Source organism: Pseudorca crassidens, chromosome 19 (genome assembly GCF_039906515.1).
Source record: "Pseudorca crassidens isolate mPseCra1 chromosome 19, mPseCra1.hap1, whole genome shotgun sequence".
Classification (NCBI taxonomy): Eukaryota; Metazoa; Chordata; class Mammalia; order Artiodactyla; family Delphinidae; genus Pseudorca; species Pseudorca crassidens.
Window position 1 is genome coordinate 59,389,704 of NC_090314.1, and position 22,502 is coordinate 59,412,205.

A 22,502-nucleotide genomic window follows, 5' to 3' on the forward strand; every position below is an offset into this window, starting at 1 on the left:
AGCTCCCCCAAGTAATCAGTTTCTCAGGAGCCAGGCATAAGTCAGTGGAGCAAAAAGAGAGAGATTTCGTGCTGTTGTCCCACAGTTGCGGACAACTTGAGTGCCTGCATTTCCACGGACCAAGTCACCGTGCGGCGTGAGGATGCAGAGAACCACAGAAACCAAGAATGATGCCGTGACGTCTCGCAGCCCGAGAGAGACACGTGGCCCAGAGCGGGTGGAAGCCCAGGCAGCGTGGATTTCAAAGCTGTCCCCACTGGTACTTCTGGCCTGGTTGACGTCACCCCTTGCTCTTTGGCTTTTTAATTACACAGCCAGGCTGATAGGAAATACCCGTGCCTCGCGCTGCAGCCTCTGTCTGTGGGCCAAACTGCTCCTACCAGTTCAGAAACACTAGGGAAGGTCGGTGTTGTGGCCTCCAGCCCCTGCACCCCTCCTTGAAGAAGTGTCTACCTAGTTCATGGTTAAGCCCGAAGTGTTTTCCAGGTCGACAGGTCAGCGATGGTTAAGTTGTTCAGGTCCTCTTATAGCGGTTGTGGAGGTCAGCCTCGTGCCAGGTCACAACCTGTGCTTTCGGCCACACTGCGGGGGCCGTGCGTGAGTGGTAGAGGAAGATGGTCTCTCCCTGTCTATAGCAGATGCATCTCAAAGCAGCAAACCAGCCGCGGGCTGAAGCATGCCTCTCTTCCAGTGCATTTCAGGACAGTTTGTGCCAAAGCAAAGTTTCTCCAGCCAGCTCTTCCGGATCCAAGAATATCTGTGTGTTCCTCTCCCTTTCCTTTTCCCCTTCTCTGTTCTTTTGATCGCGCCTTCTATCCATTTCACTCATTTGTTTCATTCATTCGTTCACCCGTCACGAGCCACGCCCCATGCTATGGGCAGACCGTCTGCAGTGAGGGTGACAGAACACCAGCCTGAACTTAGGACTTCTGCAGCTCGTCCCACTTACCTTCTTTCTCTGTCTCTCCTCCCGGCTGAGTCCTGCCAAGTGGGGACTGGGTTCCCTTATTCATTTCTTCCCTTCACCGGAACCACAGACAGCATTTTCTTGAGCAGGGTCTGTCATTCTGCATGTGGCTTTGAACACTCACCGTCTGGCTACCAGAGCCCTGGAGGTACAGGAGATGCTTAAGGCAGAGCTGTGGTCCCCAACTCCAGGCAGCTTTGAGACCTGGTAGGGGAGGGGATATCATATGTAAAAAAACGGATCGAGAAAAGTAGAGGGCAGAGGTGTATGTCACTGTGCTAAACCTTGGGGGTACCGGTGGGCTGGAAACCTGGAAGGTCTTGAACTTGGATGTGTCAGTAAGGGAACAGAGTACTCGGGTGTAATGGGGAAGGAACAAGTATGGCCTGAAGGATGGGAACCCCAAAGACTGCCCTTAGTGGGGTGGAAGGATAACAGCAATTCAGGTGAGGGTATCGGGGAGTAACCCACCGTTTCTTTTTCTGATGACCAGTTTATTGCACTTAAAAAATTAACGTGGTGTGAGACGTTACCTTTTCCTTGACTATTTGACATCTAAAAGAGAAAAATTGTTCTTTCTGTAAATCACACATGTGTTGTTTTCTCATTTTGCATTTCGCCTTGGCCACGGCTGATGGGTGCGTTACAGCACCGTCTTGTTTTATGAGGAATCTGAGCCGTGGGCTTGATTATCCATTGTCCTGTCTTCTCACTGGCGGTGCCTCGCGTGAAACCAGAGGCGGCTGCAGGAAGCTTCAAAGATAATCCGTCAGGCCGTGGGACTCAACTCGGAGGCTGTGTCGTCAGGGCGAGGCTGATTTGCGGGGGGTGGAGGCAGCCTGCGAGGGGGGCCTGCAGGGCCAGGGATGTCATGATTCCGCATTCCTCCTCCAGGGCACCTCCTCTGAAGGGTGGCGCACTAGTGGGTCTCAGTACACATCTGTGCTCTCACTCTCCGTCCTTCCCTGAAGTGTAGGGCTGTTTTCGGGATTTTTTTTTTTTTTAACGAGCAGAACATAAAAGGTATTAAACAGCACCTGGTGTGCAGTAAATGTTAAATTATGTTGACTATTATTTTTATCATCATTAATTATAAGCAGCTTATACATTTATCACAGTCTCTTGCAGTTTACTCATGTGCAAAATGGGGACGAGAAAGCCAGCCTGCCTTGTGAGTGTGGGATGTGCACATGTTTGCCGTCAGCAGGGGCTTAATACACACTTATTAAAATGGAAACTGTAAGGTCTGGAAAAGTTTAAGGCGTTTTTTTTGCTGCTCTTCCAAATGCATATGCTGTTCTGCGGGGCATTTATGGGGTATTTCCCTCTTTTGACAATGTGATGCGTATCAGCTCAGGTCGTCCAAGACGAAGGTACCAAGAAGAGATTAGAGGTGGAAGCAGGAGGTGGCAGGGAGAGCCTTCAGCCTTTGATGCAAGCCTGGCACCTGTGAAAGGAGAGGGAGAAGGAAGGAGGGCTGGGGATGAAGAGCCTTCAACCAGGGCACAGTTCCAAGAACGTTTCAGTCAGGACAATGTGGGGGAGGTCACTGAGCCAAAGGCATCCTCTAGGAAGTCTCCTGTCCTAAAAAAAAAAAAAAAAAACTCCTGTCCTGTACTGCGTCCCCCCACCATGACCAGTCATTGGCTGGGAGTGGCTGGGGGCAGGGGGATGTGGTGTTGGATTCTGAGGGGCAGCAGCTGGTGGCACTGTGCTCCCCGCAGCAGGAGAGCTGAAGGATGCATTTTCATGGCCACCACAGTTGGTCAACCTAGGACAGGCGATAATCTCTAGAGATGGAATGGATTGTCTCTGCCTTTCTTTTTCCCCACGTTGGTGTCTATTACTCATCTGTAATTGGGGTACGGGCTCTGGGTGTGTTTGCCGAGGCTTCCTCAGGAGGAAGCAGGAGAATGAGCACACCTTGGGGTTGGGAAACCTGGAGTTAGAGGGAGGACGAGTGGTCATCAAGAATCGATGGCGAGGTGCTGTCCAGCAGCCCTAGTGCTGAATTCTGATTGAAAGACAGCTAGTTATGTGCGGAGCCGACTGCTTCCCAAGAGAATTGGCATCCCAGGAACACACTGCGTATGTTTTCCACCATCCTTCGGCAGATAAGGAAACTGAAAAGCTAAGAGCCAGAATGACGTGTTTAATCCACCACCACCGCTGCCTTGTTAGTGGCCAGATCTGAGAACTCACCTTTGGTTTTCGAGCTCCTGGTCCATCATCTCAAGTACCTTGAGGGTCACTGCAGTTTAGTGGAAGGATAATGTACCTAGAGATCCGAGTATCTGGACTGGCGTCCTAACACCCTGATGAATTTGCTGAGTGGTTTATTCAACAACACATCCGTGTTGAACGGTGCTCAGTCCTGTCAGGGATTGCTGAGGCCTTAAGGACACGTTCCTCCCGTCCCCGGTGCGCCCGCAGTTTTCATCAGCAGCCTAGCCTACCTATAAAGTGATTCTCCACAAAGATCAAGGTTTGGGGGTGATATTTGGAAATAAAGCAGGTCTCCTTCCTATTTCCTTAGAGGTTTGTTAATCAAGGCACTGATTTGTATGAAATTTCCCAATAATGTTGGATATGGTGTAGTTTTATGTCTAAAGAGGGCACACAGTTTTCCCCCTGCACCTCGTATTCTTTTTCATTGTGGCAAAATATACATAGCATAAAATTTGCCACTTTAACCATTTTAAGTGGTGAGGTCTGTGGCATTAAGTACATTCACATTGTTGTGCAACTGTTACCACCATCCATCTCCAGAACTTTTCCATTTTCCCAAACTGAAGCCCTGTACCCATTAAATAATAATTCCCCACTCCCTCCTCCCCACACCCCCTGGCAACCCCCGTTCTACTTTGTGAGTCTGTGACTCTGACTGCTCTAGGTGCCTCATATAAGTGGAATCATACAGTATCTGTCCTTTTATGACTGGATTATTTCATTTCGCGTAATCTCTTCGAGATTCATCCATGTCGCATGTGTCAGAATTGCCTTCCTTTTTAAGGCTGAAGACTATTCCATTGTATGTAACTAATGGGTTTTTAAAGGTCGTGAACCTCTGCTCTGCTGTGTCTCAGATGAGAGATACACTGGGAAGGTGCGTACCAGGCAGGGCAACGAGTTGTTGAATATCATGGGCTCCAGGATCTTACCACCTGGTATTAAGGGTTTTTTTTTTTTTTCGGAGTCAGAGCCACTGGCTAATAGTGTGAACTCCAGACCATTTGGGCGGTGGGGGTGGGGGTGGGGGGGTGATAAGCAATGAAGGGTGCCTGGGCCAGGGGGTGGGGGAAGGTGTTTGAGAAACTGAGTCCAGAATCCAAGTGCGATCCCTGCTGGCTCACACCTGGTCATCTCTCAGAGGCTGCCCGGGATCCAGCTGCACCAGGGGTTCTGCCATATGCCAGCACTAGAGAAGCCAGGAGGGGTGGGGAGGCTGGAGTCCGCAGGTCTGGGGGTGAGAGAGGTGGAGAAAGCTGCTCGCTAGTTCCTTCCTGGGTCAGTGGTTGGGAGACTCTGGGGTTCCTCCAGGCTACCAGGGATGCCCACAGAGCCAGAGGGCGCTAGGGCTCCTTGAAGGCGGAGTTGAAATCATTTGTCCATTTATCCTGTTATGTGCTAAGCAGTTGCCTTGATGCTGGGGACTCACATGATGGGAAATGAAACAGACACAGGCGCCCCTTACCCAGAGCTCATAGTCTGCGGGGGTGACGGGTGCTTAAACAAGCCCCTCTTCTTTGAGGCTCCCATGATGATCCCATTGAAAGTAGCTCCCTGTGGCGTAGTCTCCCCACTCCAGGATTACTTTTCTTTATGGTATTTAACCGATACCTGACCTTATATTCGATCCCTTTGTTTATCTAGTCTTCTCTGTTTCCTCTACAAAAAAGTAGACTCCGAAAGGGCAGAGACTGTTTTATTCATTGCTGCCTCTAAGTACCTAGAGCAGTCTCCAGCCCAGTGTAGGCGCTGGATAAATACTTACTGAGCAAATCAGCAAAAGAAATACTTGGCAATAAACATGCAATTGAAACTGTAGCAAAGGACAAGTGGAAGGTGCCCTGGGAGCATAGAGTGGGTTTTGGGGGCTGACCTGGTTTTGGGGGCTCAGGAAGTTTCTCTGAGGAAGTTGTATGAAAACTGAGATCTGAGAGCCAAGTAGGTGTTAACTAGGCAGGCAGAGTGGAGAGAGGAAGAGCCACCAACCAGAGGAAGCAATGGTCCAGAGGTCCCGAGGTCGGAGGAAGCGTGACTATTTGCAAAGTCCAGGAAGCTGGACTACGGAGAGAACACAGGGTGAGATAGACAAGGCCGGGTAGAACAGCTTTCCATTTTTACATCTTCCTAAGTGCGGAGGGAAAGCATTAGGGGGTTTAAAGTAGAGGAGAACGATGCTGAAATCTGTGCTTTCAAAAGGTGCCACTGACCCAACAATTCCGCTCCTAAGTATATATCACAAAGAATTGAAAACAGGTGCTCAAACAGACGGTCACACATGAATGTTCCTAGCACGATTCACAAGAGCCCAGGGGTGGAAACCAATGTCCCTCCGTGGATGATGGATAAACAAAACATGGGTTTCATCCATTATCTACCCACACAATGGAATATGACTCAGCCATAAAAAGAAGTGCTGCTGAATGCTGCAACAGGGATGAAACCTCGAAAACGTTATCAAAGAAGCTAGATACAAAAGGTGTTCTTTTGGTTTTGTTTTGTATTGTATTGTATGATCCCATTCCTATGAAATATCCGGAATGGGCAAACCCATAGATGCAGAAAGCAGCCTGGTGGCCGTCAGGGGCTGGGCTGAGGGGAAGGAGGGTGACTGCTTATTGTATATGGGGTTTTCTTTCGGGGTGATGAAAGCGTTTTAGAACCAGATAGAAGTGGTGGTTACACAACATGGTGGCAAAGGCACAAAACGCTTCTGAACGGTACACTTGAGAATGGTGGCTTGTATGTTGTGTGAATTTCACCTCAATAATAGTAGTAATAACAATGTTCTGTTGGCTTCAGTTGTTTGGTGTAGAAGGAGGCTCTCAGGAAGTGTTAGTCGATTATGATGCGCATGGAAGGAACAGCTAAGACAGCCTTGTGTGCCAGTTACCCCTGTGACACCCAACGCTGCCCTACCTGAGTCCATCCTTAAGTGCGTGGAGGCGAGGGACTGAACCTCCCGTGGCCAAGCCGACCCCTGGGTCTGTGGTACACGGGCACCATCGCCTAGATATTCATCAGTCTGTCTTTACCTTTAGACAGGAAAGGTAATGACAGAGCACCTTCACCCCAGTTTCACAGGTGGCAAAACGAGGTGCCCGTCTGGGATGGATGCAGGCTGGGGCAGCGTCTCTGGCCGTTGGTCAACATGACTATAAAAGAATGAGTGATTTCTTTTCCCCTTTTTCTAGAAGATAAGCGGATCCATGACTGGAAAATTCTACCTTTACCAGGAAAACACATTTAAAATGACTAAATTACTAGGTTTTCCTCCACCCAGTGAGGGATAAGGCTATGATCAGACCCCCTTTTGGGCTATGGTTCCTTCGAGACTAATTGTCCTTCCACCTTTATGGCCGCTGAACATAGGACAATGGTTTCGGCCTGCTTTATTGTTGGGGAAACCTCTCATGCACCCCATCTCCCTGGACCCTCACCTCAGCCTTGTGGGGTAGGTATTACACTACCCTCCCAGGTCTGGCGCGGAGGCCCCTGGGTTAATTCATGGAAGGACACTCCACTGGTAAATGACCTCAGGCCATTGGGCACCACCTTCACTCCTAGATTTGCATCTCACATTCCACCACAACACCCCGTGGCCTCTTTTTCCAAGAGGAGCTCCCAGGGGCTTCGTGATTCCTGTCCACACTCTGGCTGCCAACTGCGGAGAAGCCCGCACAGGCGGACAGCTGCAGTGCTGTCTGAGCTCCAGCGGCTGATGAAAACTTTCTTGTTATCTCGCTGCCAGCGCTGGGCCAAGCTCTGAGTCAGATGAGAGAACATTTTAAAAAAATCTCTCTTTGGGGGAGAGAACGCAAAGATAAAGATGAAATCTTTATCTCTCTTTGTCTCTCTTAGAACATAAAGATAAAGATGAAACTGACAAATATGTCATTACCAGCTTGAAAAACAGACGGCTTGCGATTGACCTGTTTTTAAAAGTGTGTGGCTGCGGGGACAGATTGCTGGGACTTCACTGGAAAGGGAAGCACCCTGGCCAGCCCAGCTCCCCAGAGTGGCACGTCAGTGGCGGGTACCTCCAGTCAGACTGACCTGATTCCACCATCACTGGACGCATGACCCTTTGTGGTAGGTCTGCAGAATGTGGTGGCTGACCGCCCTCTCCCACACCTGCCTTTATTCACTCTTCCTCTTATTGCTGGGCTACAAATTGCAGATGTGTAATACAGCTGCTGCCAGATGCAGGATCAGATCCAAACTCCTGATCTGGCAACACGAGTCGGGTGACAGGCCAGCTTATGTCTGCGTCCCCATCACTCTGTCCAGACCCAGTGGTCCATGCGCTGTCTCACTGGTGAGGCCACTTAGGCTCTTCTTGTTCATGAGACAGACCCTGGGGCTACCTTAGGGGAAAGCATGGGGCACTGGGGGGATCCCAAGGGCTGCAAGTGTAAGAGGAAGTCTGCCGTCCCTGCTAACAACCCAGTGCCTGGAACCAGTGCACAGTTCCACGCCAGGGGTCCACTTCAGTTACCGTTACGGATGAATCAAGGGAAACTTGGGGCGGGGGGGGGTGGGAATGGCGTGGACATCATTCTAAACTGTAGAAATGCCCTTTGCCCCGGGCAAGTGCAGAAGAGTTTTACCTTCGTTTCACCACTGCTTTGCTACTGTGAAGGCCCAGGGCTTGCAAACCAAGGGGGACAGCGCAGCACACGGCTCCCCCTGCACTCTCCCCTTTCTGTGAGCCACAGTTTCTGTGACCCCACTTTCCGTCTCCCACCCCCTGAAAAGGTCAGCCATCATGATGGCCCCTCACTCAGCCGCCTGGGACATCCTTGGCCAGATGTGTGACGAGGCTCAGAGACAGACAAGGAGTCAGAGGGGGGAAGGGTCTTGGGAAAGAGGCCAGTGGTTAGCGGCCCCGGGCCTCCCTTTGGGAGGGACATATGAACATATGGCGAAGCATTGGATCCAAAAGAAATGGAGTAAACTATTATCAAGGGAGATGGGGGATAACAAGGCAGTGGAAGCAGCTGACGAATAATCACGTTTACCAGGTTGTTGCAGGAAGGGGGACCCCTTCCAGGGCCCTAGAGCGGGCTCTTGTCTAACACTGGGAAATGAATTGTCCGAGGAGACAGACACACGTGCGGACAAAGCAAGAGACTTTAATGGGAAGAGGCGCCCGGGTGGAGAGCCAGCGGGGTAAGGGAAGCCGGGAGAACTGCTCTGCCACGTGGCTCGCAGTCTCGGGTTTTATGGTGATGGGGTTAGTTTCCGGGTTGGCTCTGGCCAATCACGCTGACGCAGGGTCCTTCCTGGTGGCGCGTGCGTCGCTCAGCCGAGGTGGATTCCAGCGGGAAGGATTCTGGGAGGTTGGTAGGACATACGGACTGGCGTCTCCTCTCCCCTTTTGACCTTTCCCGAATTCTTCCGGTTGGTGGTAGCTTGTTAGTTCCGAGTTCCTTACCAGGACGTCCTGTTGTAAGAGAACTGATGCAAGTGGTTACTGTCCTGCCTGGCTGGGGCGGCTGGTTTCAGTCCGTGGTTCCCCTAACAAGGTGATCTGGGCTCCTGGGACACAGGCTTTGAGAACAGAACTGGGTGTGGCCAGGTGAGCTGGGGCTGCCTCACCACACTGGGCACTGACCACCAGCTTTCTTTTCTGGAAAATTCCACAAAACGTCGATTCAAAAATCGCTTCTTCCATGCAGTCCTCACTGACTCCTCCAAGCCAAGCTGGTCATTCCTGCTTAGAGGGCTGCTTCCTTGGCTGGAACACTCGTGTTTCAGTGCATCCACAATTCTAAGCAGATGCCTGGTATGGATGGAGTGAACACTCCATAAGTCCTGTGAGTTGGATAAATGAGTAAGACACACAGAAGAGTGAATTTCCTTTTATTCAAATACAGTGATGTGATGGGGGGAGCCGGGTTTGAGACCAGCTTAGAAAGCTCTTAGTTTTTTTGAATTCTCCCAGGCAGTGTTTTCCGAAAAACAAGTCCCACAAAACACAGGTTCTGCAAAGATGTTAACAGGTGTTATGTAATAAAAGGGTTCTGTTGTCAGATACATTTGGAAAACAAAGCTGTACAGGTTTCTTCCCTGTGGGGAATTCTTCGAGCCTTTAAAGTGTTCATGTGGATTCTGAATATAGGGTTTCCAGAACTCATTAGGTTGGACCATATGAGATTGCTGTTTTATAGTTCCGGGTGTGGGGGGGAAGCAACAATTAAATAGCAGTTATATCAGATGGTGGCGGGGGTGGGGGGTGGTGGGGGTGGTAGTGGGATGAATTAGGAGATTGGGATTGACATGTATACACTAACATGTATAAAATGGATAATAGGAACCTGCTGTATACAAAAATAAATAAAATTCCAAAAAAAAAAAAATAAAAGAACCCTCTTCCGTTGTTACTGGTGCTCTGTGCAGCTCCATTTGGAAAACATTGATCTAGGACCTTGGTTTTCCTTTCGTAGGAAGGGAAGAAGATGGGGAGGAGACTGGAGGGTTCATGGATGAGAATTTAAGTCACATGGAAAGCCTTTCCACAGGTACGTCATCTCCCTGGAGATGCGGCTATGACTGTCCCCACTTCCACCCCACAGCAGCCGCCTGAAAACCACAGTCCAGGGAGAGAACCTCTAGAAAGACCAAACACTTATCTGCTGGAGGTCAAAGCTTGTTTCCTCATCCCAAACAGGCAACAGTCTAGGTGGGCCCTAAAAGTCAGAAGAGCTGCAGCAAGCAATAATGAACAGGAAATAATGAGGAACAGATACCGGGGAGGCTGGAACTTTCCGGGCGTTCTGGCTGTCTGTCTGTAGTTGTAGAGGAGGGTTGTGTTTGAGCAGGGATGGGGGGAAGGCCTGCAGTGGGTCTAAGGAAATGAGGTCAAGGCGGCAAACACCACTGCTTCGGGGGAGCAGCATATCCACGGCCTCCTGGGTCCCTATGGAAGGTCAGGCTTTGCTAATCTGATGATTAGCGATGTAGAGCATCTTTTCACGTGCCTGTTGGCCTTCTGTTCATCTTCCTTGGAAAATGTCTCTTCAGGTCTTCTGCCCGTTTTTCAGTCGTGTTTGTTTCTTGGATGTTGAGTTGTGTGGGCCGTTGATGTAGTTTGGATATCGACCCCTTGTCAGTCATATCATTTGCAAACATTTTCTCCCATTCAGTAGGTTGTCTTTTCATTTTGTTGATGGTTTCCTTTGCTGTGTGAAAGCTTTTGGGTTTAATGAGTGAAGCACTTTTAAATCTCAGCCTTCTTTTTAGAACGCTGACCCCCACTGGGTTCACGACAGTGTCCCCTATGTCTGCAAGTACTATTGCTTCTTCATCCTGGTGGGTTTGGTCCTAACTTTCCTTCTAGCTTCTTCGCCCATCTGCTTCCCTCTGTTACCCCACTGCCCCCACTTCTTTATTTCCTGCTCCTCTTTCATCCTTTGCAATCTGCCTTTCATCCATCTCTTTATTAACACTTTACTTGCAAAGGTTTCCTGTAACTTATTTCCAGACAAATTCAGAGACCTTTCTTGTTTTTCAACCATGACCCCAGCAGGTATTTGAAACCAGCCCCCAGGGCTGGTTCTTTCTCCTCCCTCAGGGTCCCCGTGTGTGTGTGTGTGTGTGTGTGTGTGTGTGTGTGTGTGTGTGTGTGTGTGTGTGTGTGTGTGTGTGTGTGTGTGTGTGTGTGTGTGTGTGTGTGTGTGTGTGTGTGTGTGTGTGGTCCTAAGCTCGCTGTCCCTGATCAGAGAGACCAGATCTGAGTTTCTGTATGACAAACCATCAAGGTGTTGTGTATATATAATAAGGCAGGCTTGTGAAAGTGTGCTCCAGTGTTCTAACATTTAAAACAACTGAGTCAGACTTTTGTTCCCATGTACTTAGGCCGTCTTCTCAGTCTATTTCCGTCTACACGTGTGTGAATTTTGTGTGTGTGTGTGTGTGTGTGTGTGTGAACAGACCTGTTCCCAAGAGATGCTCTGCGCCTCCTATATCACGTTCCTGGCAGATGTCACCCCGGCTGCTGCCCATCGCACCTGATATTTTTGCTTAGGAAGTAGCTATGTGGAGGACATGTTATTAAATCATTTTTAACACTGTAGTAGGTTGTAATCTAAAAATCGATGACACTTAACTTTATTATTCCTGCACTTTTCTCTTCTCCTCCTTGTTCCTCTCTCATCCTCTCTGCCTCAAATGCCAAGTTGAAGCAATAACCTCGTGAAATGAAATTGTTTATTTGCCTCCTGAGGAGACAGACTGTATAGCCAACCACAGAGGAAGCCCTTTCTAGCTCCTTGATCAACCTTGTTCTGCATCTGTGAATGCACTCCCAGAGATAAGGACCACTAGACTTAGGAGAAAAACCCAGAGAATAGGAAAGAAGGACGAAAGTGAATAAGACAGCCTACCCTGGAGAAAACAGATAACCCAAGAGACCAAAGAAAAGACTGTAAAAATTCTAAGTCGTATGTTCATCCAGTTCAAGAGGATATCATTATACCCGTAAAGTAAGAACTGACTATAATGCAAATGGAACAGTCAGAGAATAAGAAAGTCTTCCTCAAAATTAATACTGTAATTGTTAAAGAATTTTTTTGAAGTTCATTGGGTAGACTGATAAGAATATGCCGGATGAAAGGCCAAACTGGTCATCTGGAAGGTTAAGCAGAAAACAAGCCTCCAGTTTACAGACAGAAAGGCAAGCCTGTAACATGGGAGTAGAAGCACGCAGGGAAATTTGTCCTGAAGGGCAGGAAAACACAAGCTTGCAGATTCAGAGGCGCCACCTGGTGCTGAGAAGTAGGAATGAACAAAGACCTCTCCCACAGATGGATCTCGGTGAGATTTCAAAACTCCAAAAAACAAGGATGCAAAAATTTAAGAGCTCCCAGAGAGAAAGATTAGCTTGACTACAAGGAACCAAGAATCAAATTAGCATCAGCCTTCTCAGCAGCAACGTTGGGTCCGAGAAGATAACGGGATAATGACCTCGATATTGAGCAGAGGTCATCGGGGACCTAGAATTTTCCATCAGGTCAAGCTATTAAGTCACAGAGCAAAATCAAAATTATTTTTACAAATGCAAGGACTCAGGGCTTCCCTGGTGGCGCAGTGGTTGAGAGTCCGCCTGCCGATGCAGGGGACATGGGTTCGTGCCCCGGTCCGGGAGGATCCCACATGCCACGGAGCGGCTGGGCCCGTGAGCCATGGCCGCTGAGCCTGCGCGTCCGGAGCCTGTGCTCTGCAACAGGAGAGGCCGCAACAGTGAGAGGCCCGCGTACCGCAAAAAAAAAAAAAAGCAAGGACTCAGAAGTTTATCACCCACTCATCTCTTATGAGCTCAAGGAGGTCCTCTAACAAAATGAAGAAGGAACCCAAGAAAGGGGAAACAGGACACATAGGAAAGGTGGCATCACAAATACTGTGCGAGTCCACTCATAGCGGGGACCTGGAGGTGTCAGGTCCACAGAGATGGAAAGTAGATCGGTGGTTGACAGAGGCTGGGGGAGGGGGAGGGGGAGTTAGAGTTTAATGGGGACAGAGTTTCAGCCTTGCAGGGTGAAAGGAATTCTGGAGATGGATGGCGGTGATGGTTGCACAACAGTGTGAGTGTATTTAATGCCACCGAGCCATACCCTTAGAAATGGTTAAGATGGTAAATGTTACATGTATTTAATTGTTAAAAGTGACAATAAATGAAGGGAGGAAGGAAGGAAGGAAGGAAGGGAGAGAAAGAAAGAGGGAGGGAGGGAGAAGGAAGGAAGGAAGGAAGGGAGAGAAAGAAAGAGGGAGGGAGGGAGAAGGAAGGAAGGGAGAGAAAGAAAGAGGGAGGGAGGGAGAAGGAAGGAAGGAAGATGGTATCTAATTAAGAACTAGAAGGTGTGGTGGGATGAATTGGGAGATTGGGATTGACATATATACACTAATATGTATAAAATAGATAACTAATAAGAACCTGTTGTATAAAAAATAAATAAAATTCAAAAAAAAATAAATTTATCTATTTCTCCTTTCAAAAAAAAAAGACCTCGAAGATGGAAAGAATGCCAAAAAGAATCAAGAAGGAATCCACCGGGCCTTGACTCTCGGGACCATCTTCTTCAAATGGGAAGAGTTTAAAGCCTTAGGATTGTTTTTCCTTCCCTTCACATAGCAACCGGATTATATAAAGAATAATATGTTAGCACCAATATTGTAAATTCAATTTTTATTTGGACTGCATTTTTTTTGAATTGGCCTGAGAATAAATCATAAATGAAATGTTATTTACAGAACAATATCGAACGCTCTAACTTTGATAAAGGCAGAAAGAAAGCAGAGGTCAGAAGCATGTGCTCTGTATTCCTCAGCATTTATAAGGAAGACTCAACAGAGTAAGGTCGATAAGGAAGAACCCGTCATGCTGTCAACAGACTATCTAAATCAAGACTGTGATAAATTAAGAAACCAACATATTCATGGTATTTAAAGTGATACCCATCAGAGAATGGAAAATCAGAATTGTTAAAAAAAAGTACTTTACCTTTTGGGAGTAGAACTAGGGGTGGGGAAGTGGAGATAGGGAAATTTATTACTTTAGACTCTCTTGAGCATTTTGAATTTTTTTTCCATGTGTAAGAATATCGCCGTGATTAAAAAGCAGTGTAATGGAAAACAACCACCTTTTAGTTTCCAAATAAGAGTGTGAAATGAGGCCTTTTTATGTGCCTAAAGTCTTTGACAAAGTAAAACTGGAAAATGGTCTTCAAGTTCATGGAAGTAGTAGCATTTGAGATAGTACTAGTACTAATGAGGGTTTCCTGGAAAGCAGTAAAGGAAAGCCGGAGAGAGCAGAGCCCAGGGGTGTGGAGACCAGTTTCCACATCTCTGACAGGACGAACAATGGTACCAATCTCACAGGGCTGTTGAAAGGACCAAATTAAACGGTTCAGTAAAGAGCCCAGGCGGAGCCTCGACACTTGTTAGCTAGAACTGCACATGGCTCCCTGAATTCATACCTCTCATCCCCAACCCGTTGTACGTTTGGAGCCACCTAGAGCATTTGCATTCAATGTCTTTTTACTTTGAACTCAACATATCAGAAACCATATTCATCCTTTTCTGCCCAGTCAGTGCCCTTTGCAAACCTCCCCTTTGAGTTAACGCGTTTATGCCAGTTTCCTAGACTTCATCTCGGCACCCCTTCAGCCATCCCTGCAATTTCCCCTCGTGCCTGGGGACTCACCGAGGCTCGCCAGTGCCTGGCAACGCTCTGAGGCTGATCCGCCCACTCGAACCTGGTTCTCACCCTATGCCTGAATATGGCAATCTCTGCCAGCCCGTCCCCCGCCTCCCTTCTGTCCCCAGACTCCAGCTTTTCTGATATTTCAACATTGTTCTCCAGATCGCTCTTTCTAAACGTTTTGAGCAGAGAAATACGTTTCTAATTTTGTGACTCTAAAAGAGTATCTAGATCGTGAATCCCTTAAAGATGGGAGCCACGTCTCACACGTTTCGTATCCTACACAACACCTAATGGCTATTTGACGAATATTTGGAGTGGTGGCACCCAAGTGGACCCTCTTGCTGACACCGACTCAGTGCCCAGTCCTTTGGGTCCTGAGCAGGAAGGAGTCATAATGATCAATTAAACCAGAAGTCAGGGTGATGTGCTCTGAACCAGAAGGAACACGTGGGCTGAGCATCTTACAAGCTGTGTGGCTTTGGGCATGTTGCTTGACCACGCTGAACCCCACTTACCTTTTCTGGAAAATACAAATAGTATCAATTTTGTAAGGTCTGGACAGGTTTAAGTCAGATGATGAACCTAGAACGCCTAGGACAGAGTTTGGCTGAATTGTTGAGTCCTTGTGCTGCAGATTGCAAAGGGAGAACTCAGAGTGGTTTAGGAGAAAAGTGGGGTGTTGTAAAGGTTGTGGGTGCATCTCAGACACACGAAGGAAGGATGGAGGTACAGCCGGGCTTCGGGCTTCAGGGATGGATGAAACATACATACGAACACCTCTGGGCCAGTTTTCTTGTTGTCAGCATGCCCGCGACACTGACCTCCTCCTGTAGGTCAGCTTTGTCTACAAGATGGGGAGAGCCACGACAGTGAGAGCTTCTGAGCTTTGCATCCTGTGCGTGAGGAGCCATAGCTGTGCGGACAGGTCCACGCCTCCTGATCCGGACCACGTGGGGCCCCCACCTGGCACCTGGCAGTCCCAGAACTGGGGTGTGCAGGGCTGAGCGTTAATTTCCTCCTGAGTTAACTTCCCTGTAAGAATACAAGTACCCCTGCCCTCCCCCCACTGCCCCTATTAGCTACATCATTGTGCTACACCATCTGCCTTCGATGAACCGAAACATAGCAGCGATCATCTGAGATGTCAGAATCTTTCCCTTGCCTGGCTTCCGGAGATACTTTGGTGGGAGTCAACTATGGGGCATGATAATGGGGATTATTCATCATCCTAAAAGAACTACCAAAGTCTCATTTTGTTGAAAAGTCCTCCAAAGGGATTTAACAGATCCTTTCCTCCCAATTTCTTGAGGCTCTCTAGTCCAGAGGAATTACAAAACCATGGCTAAGTACCCCTCCACACCTCCAAACGTGTTCCCCATCCAGGCGTGTCCAGGAGTTAGTTACACCCCGGACGCCACTTGCAGGGCAGAGTGCAGCCAGGTGCACTGACAGCGGTGTAGGTGTGACTGCAAGGCAGCTGGCCCTGGGCTGCCCTTCCCTGCAGCAAGGCCGCTCCCCCTGACCTGGGACGGACCCAGGCTGCAGCGCCTCTTCAGGGGACCAGAAGCAGGGGTCAGTGGCCGTCCACTTCCTGAGGGCTGATAAATCCTCTGGGTAGGATCATTCGCAGTTCGATTCTGTTGGTTTTCGAGGGGCGCGGAGTGGATGATACCAGCATGCTGCTGGGGGACAGCTGACTCCCTGGTTCACCTGCCTTTGCCCTGCCCAGGCATCCCGGTCCTTTGTGGGGCGGAGCATCCTTTGCACGAAGCGGGTGGCAGGATGGGTTATCTGCTGTGCTTGTGCACGTGCTTGCTGTCAGCTTCGGACATTTCAGCAAGGAGGGGCATCTGGCTTAGTTCCCACTACAGCTTCCTTCCAGTGACACTCTGAAGTGGGAATGAAGCCATGGGAGTAGCTTTTGGCTGGAGTGACTGGAGGAGCGTGGTTTTCTGGGTCCATCGTTGTGTAAGTGGAGCCTAACTGCAGACGGTAGAATATGGACAGAACCAAAAAACACCCAAAACCCACACACTTGAAACATCAATTAGGAAGTTATTTTAATTAGAGCGGGACTCACGTTAGAGTATCTTCAACTATGGACGTCTCTTAATATACTCCAAGACGTGACTTTATTGATATTGCTAAGAATTGGAGTTCAATTCAACTCTTCTGGAACACCGCCATTTTTCACCTTTCCCAACACTTACCTTCATCCGCTATGAATAGCAATCCACGGTAGAAGAGTGCGTCGAACTACTTTTTCCAAAAAAATAACACTAAGTTGATAACTGCCATTCTCTAGAGGGCCTTTTCGAAAGGCCCTTTCGGAATTTTGTGGCAATACCTGGCTGGGCTCTACCAACATTTTGTTTAATTAATGTGTAATATGATCAGAGTTGCCACCTTCCTGGGTTTCCTCCCCGCTAGAAGTCTGCGGCCAAAGACAGGCCAGGCAGGGGGGTGAGCATATTGGGGGCCAGCCTCCCCAGAAGGCTCAACCAAGCTGTGGGATCAGAGTGGGAACGAGGCAGCAGGACTGCCCCCATTGGTGTGTGTAAGCCAGACATGTTGACCCTTGATGGCCAGGGGACCCCTACTGTCATGTGATGTGACACTGCCCCCTCACCTGGCCTGGTACCCATCTCCCAGCTTAGTGACAGTGCCCAGATGGGCAGGAGCGAGGAGGAATCTAAGCTGAGCTCGCCCGGCACCCTTGGAGGCTGCTGAGGCCACCCCCATGGCCACCATGGTCCCGTCCAGCAGCAGATACGCTAAGATGGTTCTTTCTCTATTTTCAGTGACTGACCTGGGAACGAATAAGTCGATGTTCAGACTTTCTCCTAGAACTGGTCCCACACGTAATGTTAAAGGGCTAGAAGGGACATTATGAAGCTACCCCCTCCATTCTTCTCACCTCACCCTTCTCTCCCCATCACAGCTGTCCCTGACTGGGGAGTAGTCACCACCTTCAGAGACCAATTCTCCACCCAGGGGAGGGATATTCTCAACCTCCCTTCAGCGAGCTAATCGTATGTTTCAAAACCCTCTTCCCTCCCCTTTTCCCTTGCCTAAATCCCTCTGGCTGCAATTTGACTTGTTTTTCTCTTGTTCTGTCCTCAGTGGAGAAGGGAACGAGTAAACCATCCTGTTTCGCATCATTTCTCCACCTTTTTTTTTTGGCCGCACGGCCTGTGGGATCTTAGTTCCCCGACTAGGGATCGAACCCGGACCGTGGCAGCGAAAGCTCTGAGTCCTAATCACTGGACTGCCAGAGAATTCCCCACCTCTCCAGCTTTGAGGTTTGTTGTCGTCATTGTTGGTGGCTGTGTTGAATATTTATTAAACCCCCACGAGATGTTAGCTGCTGTCTTAAATTTAATATTAAAAAAAGATTTCCAGAACTCATTAGGTTGGATCATAGGAAATTGCTGTTTTATAGTTCCAAAAAATAAAAAGCAACAGTTAAATAGGGAAAAAAGTCATAACATCGCTGCTCATTTCCTGCGTTGCTGTTGTTACCCAGAACAAGAGAAATGAGACACCACAGGCTTCAGCCCTCGTCAGACCACTGAGTTCCATTGCAGAAGCCCCACTCTTGCTGAGATCATCTGACAGCTGGACCCACACGCAGAGAAGCATAGCCAGGCAGGAGGAAGCAGGATGTCCCCACAGCAGCTCAGATTGCCCTGTTTCCACCCCAACAGGGATTTCAGCTGAACCAAGATAACCCCCTTTCTCTCTACCCCACACAGGCGTTCCTTCCCATCCGTCCATGGAACCTGATGCCCATGAATGTCAGGCAAGGCCGCAATCACATAGGCGTCACTGTTTTGGGAGGCTGGAGAGTCTCTTACAGAAGACCTGTGAGCTCCACCCCATGTGCTGTAAACTAAGGGCTTCTAAGCCCTCAGTTGAAAAAAAAGAAAATACTATTTGCTATAGCCTGAATGTTTTGCATCTGGGCCCCCAAATTCGTATGTTGAAATTCTAACCCCAAAGTGATGGTATGAGGAGGTCGAGCCTTTGGGAAGCGTTTAGGTCATGAGGGTGGAGCCCTCAGGAAGGGGATTAGTGCCCTTAGAAAAGAGGCCCGAGAAAGCTCCCTTGCCCCTTCCAGCATGTGAGGACACACAGAGAAAGCACCATCTGAGAACCAAGAAGTAGTTTCTCACTAGACACCCAGTCTGTCAGCATCTTGATCTTGGACTTGTAGCCTCCAGAACCGTGAGAAATAGATTTCTGTTGTTTCTAAGCCATCCAGAAGCCAGTTTACAGTATTTTGTTATAGCAGCCTGGATGGACTAAGACACTAGTTTTTAACAGTTCACTTTCCGACCACCTACGTAAACTCGAAGAGCGTTCTAGAATAATTGAAGATTTTTGTGAAAAGTACCCCTTGATGGGAGGGGACGGTTGCGGGGAGGAGGTGTTACTGGCATCTAGTGGGTAGATGCCAGGGATGCTGTTCAACATCTTGGGCTGTACAGGCCAACCTCTCACAACAAAATGTCAGTAGTGAGAATCCCTGCTGTGTACACACCATCCTGTAAGCAGAGCATTATCCTTCTTTCCTTTTTACAAGAACCTTAAATAATATACCAGGATTTGAGCCCAGGACCGTCTCAACAAAAAGCCCATGCGCCCCCATCCCCACCGCGCCCAGAGGATGAGAGACGGAGATTCAGGAGGGATGGGGGATGGAGAGAGGCAGCCACACCCACCTTCCAACCCCCGAGAAGATTGGAGCCGGGGTGTGGGGTTGGAGGAATCAGCTTTAGAGCTTATTCTCAGGTTTGCCCTTAGGACTCTGCCTCACCCTGCGTCCCGGGGGCTTATAAGCCCAGGTTTGGAAGTTTGTTTTCCTTCGGTCTGCATCTGAGTTAATGGCTGGAGCTGTGAAAAGAGGTCCGGCTTCCTAACAGTGTTGCAGCCACTTTAGATTCTTGTCCTAATTACCTCCCTAATGTGCACTTTTGCTGGAAGACCTGGGGGTGTGGACGCCGGTCGCATTTTTTCCTCTGCTCTCTTTCACCCCCGGGTTCCTTCTGCCATCTGTTGATCTCCAGTGTCTGCCTTCATTCCCTTAATATTATGTTCTTGCCGCCTGGGTCGTTTGTCTTGGTTTCGCATTAGTTTCGCTCTCAGGTAATCCCTCCACCTTCAGAGACGGTAACAATTACATTCCCTTTACTCTAAATCCAGGGGGAGACGGAGTTGACCACCTCCTAAGGCACCATGTGGTGTGCGTTTGGCGGGGGGTGGGGGTGGGAAGGGCGTGGTACCCGCTGTGGGCGTGGCCAAGGTACAGGGCTGGGCAGAGGCGCAACTTCTTTTAGGATAGAGATATTCAGATGCCAGCCCTTGCCGCCCACACCTGGGAGAAAACCACAGCCCATGTCAGCCACCGGGGGTGGTGGGGGGCCGGGGGTGGGGACTGAGGGTCAAGCCTGGTTCTGCCCCTCGATGCTGTGTCACTGTGGGGGAGCCCTTTCTCTCCTGCATTAGTTGGGTAACCTAATGAGCCGTTGTGAGCATTAGTAAACCAAGTGCTGCTGGCTGCGTGCTAAATAACTAGAAAGGGTTAGTTTGCCAATTAATGTTAAGTCCTGTCCTCAGGACCGCACTATCATTAACATTAAAATGACTAATTAGAGCAAAATCTTTAACAAAAGAGTCACCAGCTGTTGCTTATGGTTTAGAAAAGCAAGGTTTTTCAAAGGGAGGGATTTGCCCCTCTGATGTCAGGAAACCCCTGGTCAGTCTCTGACTAGCTTTTTTTTTTCTTTTTTTTTTTGTGGTACGCGGGCCTCTCACTGTTGTGGCCTCTCCCGTTGCGGAGCACAGGCTCTGGACGCGCAGGCTCAGCGGCTATGGCTCACGGGCCCAGCCGCTCCGCAGCATGTGGGATCTTCCCGGACCGGGGCACGAACCCGTGTCCCCTGCATTGGCAGGTGGACTCCCAACCACTGCGCCACCAGGGAAGCCCTCACTCGGTAGATTTTGACCTCTTCCCTCTTCATAACAGAAGTTCCTCCAGGCTCCAAGCCCTTGGTCTTGATTCTGACCAATATTGGTTATTCTCTTTCCTATTTGGATTGGGGTTGCACTCCCCCATAGATGTCAGAAAGGGGTCTTAACATTGTGCTTCTATGCCATTGATCCCAGGCCACTGGGGCAGTTCCTTCCTTTCCTCCCTCCCTCCCTTCCTTCTTTCTTTTTCATAGCCCTTCTTACCTCTCTATCAGATATATGCAGACCAGCACGGCTCTTCCACATTTGATCAGGGCGTTGGTGAACTTGGCAAGCTCACTCCTACTGGACAGGGCTTGGAAGATCATCTGTCCATCCCCAAGCTTCAAGCTACACTGTGGTCACACCATCTCAGAGCAGACTGTAGGAGTCCCTGCCATTTGAGGATGGATCGTCAATGTCTGTGATGACGTCATTGGGCCACCATATCAACCTTGGACTTCTCGTTGCACGAGCTAATAAAACCCTATGTGTTTAGGTCCGGGGTCATCAAACTCTTTCTTTAAAGGGCCACATAGTAAATATTTTAGGTTTTCAGACCATTTGGTCTCTCATTACTCTCTGCTGACATAGAGAGTCAAACAAAACAGTCACAGACAGTCCATCAACAAACAACCATGGCTGTGTGCCAATAAAACTTTATTTATGGGCAGTAAATTTTGAAATTCATATAATTTTCATGTGTCACGAAATATTCTTTCCTTGATTTTTTTTTGACTATTTAAAAATGTAAAAATCATTCTTATAACTTCCCTGGGGGTGCAGTGGTTAAGAATCTGCCTGCCAATGCAGGGGACACGGGTTCCATCCCTGGCCCGGGAAGATCCCACATGCCACGGAGCAGCTAAGCCTGTGCACCACAACTACTGAGCCCACATGCCTAGACCCTGTGCTCTGCAACAAGAGAAGCCACCGCGATGAGAAGCCCGCGCACCGCAACGAAGAGTATCCCCTGCTCGCCGCAACTAGAGAAAGCCCGTGCAGAGCAATGAAGACCCAGTGCAGCCAAAAATAAATAAATAAAATAAATTAATTTAAAAAATCATTTTTAGCTTGCAGGCCATACAGAAACAGGCAGTGGGCTGGATGTGGCCCCTGGGCTATAGTCTGCTGACCCTTGGTTGAAGCTACTGTTCTGTGGATTATCTGTTACTGGCAGCCTCGTGCAATCTTATGTGACGTAGTGATGGGGATGAACCTTTTTTTTGGTTTTATTAATTAAAAAATGGCAAGCATTTTAATTTTAATTTAAAAAATGGCAAGCATTTTTTAATTAATAAAAAGGATTAAAACAGTCAAATTCAAATGAACTCTGGGACTCAAAAACTTCTAGTTTCTAGTTGCAAAATCAACACATAATGGAAAAATCCAATGACATTTAAAAATGTAAGATCCATTTTTCTAAAATAAATTTATTTATTTTTGTCTGCATTGGGTCTTCATTGCGGCGCGCGGGGGCTACTCTTCGTTGCGGTGCGTGGGCTTCTCGTTGCGGTGGCTTCTCTTGTTGAGGAGCACGGGCTCTAGGCACGCGGGCTTCAGTAGTTGTGGCACGTGGGCTCAGTAGTTGTGGCTCGCGGGCTCTAGAGTGCAGCCTCAGTAGTTGTGGTGCACAGGCTTTGTTGCTCCCCGGCATGTGGGATCTTCCCGGACCAGGGCTCGAACCTGTGTCCCCTGCATTGGCAGGTGGATTCTTAACCACTGGGCCACCAGGGAAGCCCCCAAAATGTAAGACCCATTTTTTTATGGAGTTCTTTTACTTGCATTTGCAAATACAGCGGTGCACCCATTTCAGAGATTACCCTTAGCAAGATCTGCTTTTAACCTGTGTTGTGTCACATCAAAATACTGTTGTTCTGATTTCTTACTGAAGACGTGAAGAAACTGCTTGCTCTTAACAGCTGATTAAGTATAAGCCTGTTGAGTAACTATAAAGTATGCAAAGAAGACCAGGGGATTTGCCAACGTGATGAAGTGTGTAACTGGTTCCATGGTGTCCCAGGGGTTCCCCCACCAAGCGAGTCGGGCCATCCAGCCCGCAGGAGTCTGCTGGCTTTGGCTTCTGAGCAAGCT

General features: G+C 48.7%; 1 protein-coding gene across 12 annotated transcripts in view; it reads left to right on the plus strand.

Moving 5' to 3' along the window:
- SLC39A11 (solute carrier family 39 member 11) overlaps positions 1-22,502 on the plus strand; it is a 411,239-nt gene that overhangs the window by 321,534 nt on the left and 67,203 nt on the right. For 7 of the 12 annotated variants that reach the window (XM_067715804.1, XM_067715802.1, XM_067715793.1 and 4 more), the window contains one exon: positions 9,643-9,717. The exons of the other annotated variants lie outside the window; for them this stretch is intronic. In XM_067715804.1, the coding sequence (XP_067571905.1) occupies positions 9,643-9,717 (75 nt within the window). The remainder of the gene's footprint in view (positions 1-9,642; positions 9,718-22,502) is intronic. 12 annotated transcript variants of the gene reach the window in all.